At 38.4% G+C, this 10,991-nt stretch overlaps 1 protein-coding gene across 1 annotated transcript; it reads right to left on the bottom strand.

The window, feature by feature from the left end:
- Positions 1 to 792: 792 nt before the first annotated feature.
- Positions 793 to 10,563, bottom strand: ACD11 (Glycolipid transfer protein (GLTP) family protein). Its single transcript, XM_077387734.1, has 4 exons — positions 10,302 to 10,563; positions 8,145 to 8,317; positions 1,719 to 1,864; positions 793 to 1,176 (listed from the first exon to the last, which is right to left on the bottom strand). Exons 1-4 carry the CDS (start codon positions 10,485 to 10,487, stop codon positions 1,070 to 1,072), a joined length of 612 nt encoding a protein of 203 aa, XP_077243849.1. The 5' UTR covers positions 10,488 to 10,563; the 3' UTR covers positions 793 to 1,069.
- Between the last annotated feature and the right edge of the window lie 428 nt (positions 10,564 to 10,991).

Raw genomic sequence — 10,991 nt, 5'->3', positions numbered from 1 at the left:
ATGATTCCGGCCATCCAAACACACCCTAAGAACGTGATAGCAATAAGGGCACGTTTGGCTACCACGGTTTCTTTTTTTCCATGATAAATCAGTGTCTGCAACTGGAAATGAGGGTGAATTGGCTAATAATCAGGAAACTAGTGTCTCCGAGTGATGAGAAGCAGCTAAAAAATCAGGAAACTAAAAACTCCACTCAAAATAGGATCGACTTTTTTGTGACAATCACAATCGTGCCCTCTCAAATCTCTCTCCTGCCACTGCCCCACTCAAAATTCCTGGATGCCTTGCATGGCCTAAAAGAATGTGGTAACAAGAAGAGAATGCAAAATTATTAAAATATATCAAAGCTATTTCAGTAAGAGATTTGCTAGGGACCATTGCACAAGGCATTTCGCGGAACGGCTGTTGCATGAGTACGGCCACATAAGAACTTAGTATTGAGATGGTCCCTAGCAAATCCCTTTTAGTAACTGAGTCCTCCACAATGCAGTGGAGAAAAGCTTTGATATACTTAACCCTGGGAACCTAGTATTTTTCAGCTTTAAGTCAAAAATAAATATTCTGTTTTTTTATGGGTAAGTAAGCTTGGGTCGAACCTGAGACCTCAAGGTTGAGATACAAAGCCTCAACCATTTAACTACAGCCCGATGTATTGGTTCGTTGAACTACAGGCCCAATTTATCGGTTCAAAAGTAAATATTCTTGTTTTTGGATTCATGTTGAACTTTGATTTACTAGCGAATTCATGTTTTAATGTCCCCAATGCATCATTTGAATATGAAAGAGAAATCATAACAAACTAAAGTGCTTTGCGATAATGTAAATCAGAAACAGCACGAATGTAGGCGATATATTTGTTTAACCTAGCTGGGGGATGCACTTGTTCTCAAGCAAATAGGTCCAAGTGATAGATATCCACAGATGAATGTAGTATCAATGTATCGGTTCTTGTATCAATTTACATGGGCAGGAACAAGAGAAGGTCAAGCAGTTGGTACCTGGCAAAGAATCCGGTCCACTTGATTCGAGCAAAGCAAACTAAAGCCAAGCAACTGCAGCCTGAGACTCTTTACCACTCAATACCCAATTCCCTTGAGAGAAATAGATTGTTGATGTAGAGAATAACAGGAGCTGATGAAGCAATGTAGTTTTGCATCTGAACCTTCGCCGAGGCCTCTGAGAGCATCAAAAGATGTGTAATGCATTTGTATCATAGGCATTCTATATGATATATTGAGTCTGTATGTGCGTATGTACAAATTTCTTTATGAAATTTTTCTAAAGGATTCATTTAGCCGACCCCCAACTACTTTGGGACAAAGGCTTTGTTGAGTTGAGTTTTGAATGACTGATAATTTTACTGAGGGAAGGGGGAACCCCGGGACCGAGATGGTCAGGACATTGAGAAAAGAGAGAAAATGACAGCAAAAAACAGCAAGATACATCGCCCCTCAAGGAGGGAGAAAATAAAAAATCGCCAAACTGTTTGTACTGACTCCAGCCCGAGCTAATCTGTCAGCATCACAAGTAGACATGGAAACCACTAATCTTTAAATGTCAGTGGGGACGTCTTTATCGCCGTCCAACCAATGACAGTAGAGATTCATTAATAGAGAAATTTTGTTACTGTTGTCTGGCACCAGATCATTTTCCTTTTAATTTTCATAAATGAACATGATATTTACGACTCCACTATCTAACTATGCATGAGTTCTTACCCTCCTCATTTAGTTTCCTCAAGAGTTGTGCCCTTGTAGGGAGTGCATACATTCCCGCAGCCACAGCTTTCCTGATAGCCCATCCATGGTGAGGAGCAAAGACCTGTGCATAAGCCACTGACGCGGGAGTCTTAAGGGAACTCTCCCTGCAAATAGAATTCATGAAATATGAGTGACCTCAGGTGATGTGATGACAGTTTGGATTTTATATTCAGGAGCAGCAACATGTCCATCAAAATATAGCTGCTAAAGCATGCTTTATTAATGCCAATGAAAACTACAATGGTGGAGAGAGTACATAAACAAGTTCAATAAATCAAGCAAGTCTAATTGTCCTTTTTTTTTCTTAATAACGAAAATGTAAGATTTCTATGGACTCAATTGAGTCAAACCTGGAAATCAGGTGATTTGAATTCCATGTCATGACTGCGTTTCTAAAAAAATGGGACTCAAACTGTCTGTCAAGAAACTTAAAATATAGAGGAAAACCCCCACAAATTCTTTAATTGGATCCCCGCTCAATTAGAAACTCTAGACAATAAGCAACACAAGTAAATACTTACCATTCTAATTTAGGACTTTCTAATATCGAATTAACTGAGTAGGAAACTAACCCCTCAACAATGAAAATAAAAACTATACCAAACATAGAATTTCCTAAACAACTAAAAGGACTCTTAAATCAAATAGGTAACTACCCCAACATGACAAGACTTACTAAAAGTAACCTAATCATATTGGGAAACAAACTAAGCCTAAATTAATTCACAAAGGCCAACTTAAAACTCACTCACAAAAAATAAAGGGAAATGATAAATGCGCCCCTTTTCATTACTTAGGACACCCAACTACAGTGTATCTATGACTGCAAAGGGGCTGATGTACTTCACATTTGAAGGAGTGAGCGGACCTGATTGCCACGTACAATGCACCTGGGTGTCCCAAGTGATGAAAAGGGGCGCATTTATCATTTCCCAAAATAAAACCTAAAAGGCTAAAACCCATATTCAAAATTTGAGTCAATTGTTTTTTTAATTGCAGACCTTGGTCAACTATTCAAATTACATATTCACCTCTCCTATGATTTTTTTTAGAACGTTCAATTGTCGGAGGTTCCTTGTGGGCCCCACTTGATCTTGAAGACTCTTAGAAGAATTTCTTGGCTTGAAGGTATCCGATGACGGTCCCCATCAAGAGGACTTCAAATATCTCAATATTTTCTCTGTAGCCTCAAGATGAGATGATCTTGCAACATGCATATATTGGCTAACCACGCACAAAATAAGCTACATCAAGCCATGTTATTCAAAGAAAAATATAGCACGTGACCATCAAGTCACTAAAACAGCCCCTTAATTGGAAGACCATCACCATTTTCGCTCAACCTATGGTAGGGCTCAATGGGAGTCTGTTGGACGACCACCCAACTTCCCTATTTCTTTCGAAAATCAAGGATCTAGTTCCTCTAAGGCTCCGTTCACTTGTTTTCCCAGGAAAGAAAAAGAAAAGGTTTCCCGAGAATCTGACGTGGCATTAGGAAAAGAAATCCAGGGAAACTATGTAGGAAAAGGTTTCCCGCGCCTATTCACTCGCGCAGGAACTGTGCAGGAAAAGGTTTCCCGAGAAACTGCTTGCCTAGTTTTCCTAGGAAAGCAAATCCCACCAAAATAAAGGGAAAAAGAATCTCACACTTGTGAGAAAAGACTCATTTCCACATCATTTTTCCCAATTTCTATGTCAGATGTGACATTTTCCACCTAGGCTCCATCAAAATCCCGTGAAGACAAGTGAACATGCGAATTTTAGCTTTCTCAGGAAAAAATGGGGTGTTTTCCCGGGATTTGGTCTCCCGAGAATGCGAGTGAACAGAGCCTAAGAAGATGAGTATTCCCATTTTTGACAGAGCTACCTCAATCCCAGGAAAATATTTTAACTCATCCAAGTATTTAATTTCAACGTCAGCAGACAAAAACTCTTTTAACTGATCAATCTACGCAGGGCAATTACCTGTAACGACAAGGTCATCCATGTATACTATGAATGCAGTGGTGAACTCCCCTGAATGTTTCACAAAGAAAGTACGGTCACATTGGAACAAGTTGTATCCAATCCTTTTAACCGCTCTGATGATCCTATTGAGCCAAGCTTTAGGAGATTGTTTTAGCCTATAGAAAGATTTCTTCAGCCGACATACTTTCCCTTCATTTCCCGGAGACCGAAGACTAGAGGTGGCTGTATGCACGCTTCCTCATGTAAATCTCCATCAGGGGGAAGGAATTCTTCATGTCTGGCTGGAATGTGGTCATGACAGATTTTTGCAAGGAAAAGAAGCACTCAACTATATTTCATTTTTTGCTATAGGAGAAAATGTACAGTCAATTCCTTAAGTCTGTGTATAAATTTTAGGAACTAACCGTGTTTTACATTTGTCAACTATTCCATCAACCCTGTGTTACACGGTAAACACTCATTTAGAGCCTACTGCCTCTTTCCCTTTCGATAGATCTACCATTTCCCAGGTCTGATTTTTCAGCAACGCCTTCATCTCTTCCTATACTGCCTCTTTCCACTTTGGTTAGGAGATAGCCTCTGTAAAACTACTCGGAATAGACAGAGAAGAAATAGAAGAAGAAAAAAAGCATGATTTTTTTTTTAATGACAAAAAAATTCATTAATAGAAGCGACCGAGATGGTCAAATACAAAGAAGAGAAAAGAAAAAAAAATGAAGAATACAAAGGACATACAAGAAACAAAGGCATGATCTGTTGGAAACAAAGAATAATAACCAAAAAAATTAGAAATAGGATGCGAAGTGCTATGATACTTTTCTTGCATAAAGCAATGGGATATCAAGGTCAGAAGGAAGAACAAATTCAACAAGACTAGACTCAAAAGTAGGATGAGGAGTAGGTTCAATACCATTAGTAATCGAATCCAAGGCAGATTGGGAGAGAAGGATCTACGGTTGGCTTTCCTTTCCGTCGCCTCACATGCATTTGTAATTTTTGAGCCCATGTAGACCCTGTAGAAGGATGAGTAGGGAGATGAACAAACACAATCATAGGAATTGGACGAGGAGTAGGAAGAGGAACGGATTCAGACATAGGAGTTAGTATCCCTTTCAAGAGGTGTAGGAGGTAAAAAATGGAGTAGACTTAAGAAATGTGATATCTATAGCGACATCCGTTTTCCAGACATACGATCAAGACATACCACTTCTAAGTGGATGAGTAGCCAACAAATTCCCCGCAAATAGCTTTAGGATAAATTTGGACCCATAATATGAATGAAACAGACACACCCAAACACATGAAGAAGGACAAAAGATGGCTGGCCTGGAGAAAAAAAGAAGAATAGGAGACTTCCATTGTAGCATACAGGATGGAATCTAAATTTTCAGGAATGCCACTGTGAGATCAGCATCAACACAGGACATTTTGGCCTCATAAATACTCTAACAGTCCATGAGTAACCTCTAGCAGATGGCAGCTCTTTCTCTTCTGTAACCCTATTTTGTTGTGGGGTGTAAAACAAGGTACTTTGATGGAGAATACCCTGATCTTCCAAATACGACTTGAGTATTATAATATTTGAATATTTTTATTTGTTTCTCAAATTAGCTCAGTAACATACGATAGACCTGAAGAGGAAGACATTGGTAGAAGAAAAAGGGTAGAAAACAAAGCAGATATACCCATCATGTGATTAGAGGCTCTTGATTAAATAACCTACGATAGACCTGAAGAGGAAGACATATAGACATGATGAGGAGAAGATTGTGTACTTAGAGGAAGTGGAGATCGAGGCACCTTCAAGTTGAGAAAGGAAATGAAGAAGAAGTTCCATCACATATCCAGCAGCAGATACTAAGACACTAAGACCGATGAGGTGGTAGACGTAGCAGAAACATTGGTCAACTGGGAATTTTGGGCTTTACTCTGGTTATCCCTTTCTGGTCAGCCAACAATATCTCGGAAAGTCTCCTATGTATGACAATTTTCACACAATAATCACATATCAACTTATCATTGTCATCCGGAGCTCTATTAAACTTTTGATGTTCTCCCTTTTCCAGTAGATGACATAGAGGATGAAGATAGAGTCATGTGCAATGAAAATGGGATCGACCTCCAAAAGCCCATCTCTCCCCAAGATTTGCAACTAGGCCATTTCATACCCTGGCATTCAACACGGCTATGAAATTGAAGATTATGTTTTGCTCAACTGGTTTTTGATTTTTTCCTAAATCAGGTAGAGTATCCCATTCCAGTAACTGGTAGTGATCTAACTCCTCCCACAACCCTGAAGGGTGAAAATATGAAATAAAAAGTGACACTGCTCTTCTCCCCTAGGCGAACAGTCACGATCTCCTGCCAAAGATAATATACTTGTTCAATATTCTCTTTTCTTCTTCCTCAAAGAATAAGTTCAGGCTGTCTTAGCCTAAACTTCATTTGCAGTCAACAAGAATTCAGCAACCAAGATATGACCATCATATTTTTACACTCCCATTTAGCATATGCCAGATCATATTCCTTCGGTGCATTTGCTTTCCCAATAACATATCCCACTTCACATCCGCCTCCAAAAACATCTTGGGAATTGTGATCACTCAAGATAATTCGTCATCCAACTTAACTGTTGTGACACCATTCCGAAAAAAAAGGAACGAAAAAGAAAAAAACTTACTGTTGTGATCTCCTCACATTATGGGTATTGTCCCCATAACTACCCGTGGTAGAACTAGCTTCTGAGGCCCCAACTATTGTAGAGGTGATCTTTGAATTACTGTCACTCAACATCCTTTCCAGGAGATCAATTATGAGCAGTACACAGTGCGTAATCTATCCGTCCTCACCAAAGAATGTCTCCCAATCAAGTGAACCAAACTGAAAAATCTTGATCGGATAAGGGAAAAAACTAAATCTGATCAGAAAAACTCCAATATGGACAAAAACACCAAATATGATCAGAAAAAAATCCGGTATGGACAAAAAACTCCAGATATGATCACATACACTCCGGATCTGTACTCAAAAACTCAACATCTGATGTTCCTCTATTTTTTCGAAGAGAAAATCAAGAACAACATTCAAGTCGCCATCAAACAAATAGGAAAAAGCCATCACAAATCCCCTCAAAAAAATTGATTATACCCTAGACGAAGATGATGTCCCTTGGTTGCTGCAGACTTGCGGATAAAAGAAGAAGATGTTTTGATTCCCTGCTCTGATACTAGGTTGTGATCTATAATGAAGTTGATGGAGAAAGGAGAAACAAAAGAAGAAGAAGAGAAGAAAGAGAAAAGAGGGAGAGAAAACAATTTCAGTAACACGACTTGAGGTAGAAGCCCCTCTGCTTGACTTCTATTTCCTTAAGTTATTTACATAAAAAGGAAAAAAAAAACCCTTGCAGGCTACAATACGATATAACTCAACAATTAGTCCAAAACTGGGATTCCAATTGTCTTCAAACATGGGTTCATGTTTCTTCTACACTCAATAAAATCAATCTGAATGCTTCGTGATATAATAACCATTGTTTCATGAAACCAGAGTGGTAGTAGAAGCAGCCACAGGAACAGGAATAGAAGGAATGGATTCACAAGTTGGAGAAAAAATTTGTGGTTCTCAAAATTTTCAAGGAATACCTAGGAAATATTAGTAAAATCTTATAATAATTAAATATATATATATAGAGAGAGAGAGAGAAATTATATGATGCCCGACCGTCAAAATGTAAAGGGCGGAAGGAGACAAAACCTGCTGCCTTGGTTTTTGAACCAAGGAAAAGTCAAAAACGGTGCTTTCCCTTGGATTAAAAATCAAGGGAGAGAGGGTTTGTCTCTCTCCGCCCTTTATTTTGACGGTTGGGCATCATATAATTTCTCATATATATATATATATTGAACAAAGTTAATGAAATCGAGAAGGAAAGAACAGGTTGGTTTAGGGCATGTCCTAAACCATCACTCTAAAGTTATCATGTGTACCAAAACAGTAGTTTTTTTTTTTATCATTTTTCCAATTTTTTTGAAGAAATTCTTTGCATTTTGTCAAGTATGTTTTTTTCATAAAAAGACAGTGATTTATATTTTGTTGATTATGTGGGGTGAGAGGAATGCAGGTTAGGGACGTCCCGAAACCACGTGGTTCTTCCACGTAGCTCCGTATAACAAGCTTGAGTTTCCAGATTCACAAGCAGAAAATCATACAAAACTGAGTTAAAGATGGCATTTGTGTTATCACAGTAGATGCACCTGGTCGTAAAGCAATGTGAGGTTGGAAGTGAAAGAAAAGCACAAGAATTAAAAATTCAACCCAGAAGTGGCATCATTGAAAGAATATTTATGAACTAGTAAGATAAAATGCTTTCCAGGCATTTGCATCACCCAATTGACACAGAGAAGGGGCCTGCAGACATACTCTGATGCTAAAATTTGCTCGAACAGTACCCTGACCATGTCAAGTCCACGCTTCACTCTGAGAAGGTTGCGTGAATGGCTACCACCTTTCCTCACACAATTTTGTTCAACATCATGATCAAGCAAGGATTGTAATGTATCAATAGACGCCGATGCTTTTGAGAGATCATTAACCTGTTATGCAAAAGGGAAAAAGAATTTAAGAACCAAAGTATATGCAACAGTGCAACATAAGCGAAGGAAAACAATGTGAAAACATGAAAGGAAAACAATGTGAAAACCATTAGCTACAAATCTATAGTCAATCCACATAATTCAAAGTTCCCTTCTAAAATACATTAAACATCCACTCCAAGTCACATAGTTTTAAGCACTTTTAGCACAAAAGTAACTTTTTTTTTAATAATGCAAATGTAACTTATTATGTACTTGACATTTATTCAGTTCCATCACCATAAGGGGTATGAGAAAGATCATTAAAAGAGAGTTAAAGCATTTCCTCTAGGGTTAGAATATGGCAACTAACCTAAAACAGCTCAATGTATTACACTTCTTATACTTATAAATTATAAGCATACATGGGCAGTCATCACGGTATACTAAATTCATTTTTTTCATTAGATTCTAAATTCTGCAGTGATCATGGAGACCAGAGTTTCGCTATAGCAAGGCACACAAACACTTAGACTAGGAGCTTCCTTCGCATGAGCACCAGTCGTAGCTCCAAACTAGTTACCGGTGCTCCACTTTGACAGAAGATTCTGGTGGTTGTAGGAGACTCCCTAGCATGGGTTCCCTGAGAACAGACACAGGCAATAGAACCCTTGCAAAAAACTTCTATCCTGATCCACTCAGTACTTTTACGAAATAATATATTGGAAAATTTTCCAGTGTTTGATTCTACACCCCACTTTTCTTCCCCATTCCCCCCACCCTTACACACCCTCCACATACACCAAGTAACCCAAAAACAACTTATGATAATCAAATACAGCTTCAGATATACATTTCCTAGTTGGGTCACAGATTCATGGATTATCTATCGAAATTAGCAAGAGAATAACAAAGTAACTGGAAGAGAATTACTATTTTTTTTAACCCAAGAAGAGAATTACTATTTAAAGACTCCAAACTGAGAGTAAGTGTGATTTCTAACCATCGAATTCAATAATAGATATACTGATTGAAGCATATACTCATGAATTATCAGCAAAATCACCAAAAAGAGAAGAGGAACTGAAGTATTGAACTGTGAAGAACAATTAGATATCGTAAAAATCCGTGATTTCTAACCATTGAATTTGAGCACAGCTCCAGATAGAGATTTACGGCCCATTTGGATACCCCACATTTTGTATTTGGATTTGGAATTAAGTTTTGAATACAAATTGAATAGATCTGGCAGCAGCTCATGTAGAGGGAGAGAGAGAGAGGGAAGGGGGTACTTCCTAGTGGAGGGGAGAGGTTGAGGAGCAAAGAGGGTGAAGGAAACTCCCAGATCTGTGGATTTCCAATTTCTTATTTCCACAGCAAATTTAGAAATCTGGATTTTTTTCATTGTCAGCTGCTGAATTAGAAATCCAAGAATTTGATCCGATCCAAATTACAATGCAAAAAGGGGCTGCAAATGTGAGAAATCAAAATCAAAATCTTCTCGGCATCCAAACGGGTCCTTACCCATTGATTACTGATTGAATGCAGATTCACAGAATACTAATGAAAATAATAATAAAAAAGCAAAAACAAACAGATGGTACAAGAGAGAGTGAAATACAATTACAGAGACGAGAGGTTTAGGGCCTCTTTGGATCCCCCCAAAATCAATTCTTATTTGCAGATAAAATTATTTGAAGTTAATCTTATTTGCAAATGGAACATATTAAGGCCTCATTGAATGGCATTAACTATATCAATTATAATGCTATTATAATAATCATATGCAAATAAGCAAATTTAACTTCAAAATTATGTACAGATTCTCAAATTATAAAGTTAGAAATAAGGAACAATCAGAGATCATTAATCATTGGAGAGAGAGAGAGAGAGAGAGAGATTTACAGATCTAGTTACATATTCGCAGATTTACGATGGAAAAGAAATCCATGAAAATGAAGAGACGATTTTGTTAGATTGAAAAAGGAAGAGAGGATTTTGTTACCTTGGAAACGTAATCCATTTCGGCAAACTTGAATGCGATCCCTAGACAGCCGAAGAGGACTGAGACGTGAGAACAAGCGAGCGAGAAGGGCGCCACCTCCACATCCAGGGTCTGAGAATTTACAGTCGATGCCAGATCTTTGAAGGCTTCTGAAATCTTTCTCAGAGGCTTTTCTCCGTCCCCCATCAAAACCTCACCTAAAACTCTCTCTCTCTCTCTCTCTCTCTCTCTCTCTCTCTCTCCCTCTTGCTCGCTTGAGAATGACAGAAAGAAGCAGGTGCGAAGGAATAATAAACGTACTCTTGATCAAACAGAAGCCTATTAGATGGACGGTCTGGATTGATCATCGGTGGAGCGACATTATATAATAGTAGATATGCAACATCCTCTTACAGTGAGGTCACCCAATTTCCCTATTGTATGTGGCCCTCGAGCTCATGAGTTTTGCTTCCCTATTGCTTCGTTTGGTTACGTTTTTTTAAGTAAAATAGCAGGGAATGTAATTCTCCTAATTACCCAAGGGATGTTTGGTAGGGATTTAGCAGAAATTAGAATTTTGACCGCCGGTTATGTCGGGCGCTTGTCGGGTGACGTGGAACCCTCGAAATTCGCCGGATGAATTTCTCCAAATCAAAGAAAAAATGGGAGAATTTCTCAGAAAATTCTTTTTCACCGTAATTGTCATAACTT

Source organism: Tasmannia lanceolata, unplaced genomic scaffold (genome assembly GCF_043159265.1).
Source record: "Tasmannia lanceolata isolate RefF3 unplaced genomic scaffold, GAP_Taslan_0.1 ptg000008l, whole genome shotgun sequence".
In the NCBI taxonomy this organism is placed as follows: Eukaryota; Viridiplantae; Streptophyta; class Magnoliopsida; order Canellales; family Winteraceae; genus Tasmannia; species Tasmannia lanceolata.
This window is presented reverse-complemented; position numbering and strand designations above follow the sequence as displayed.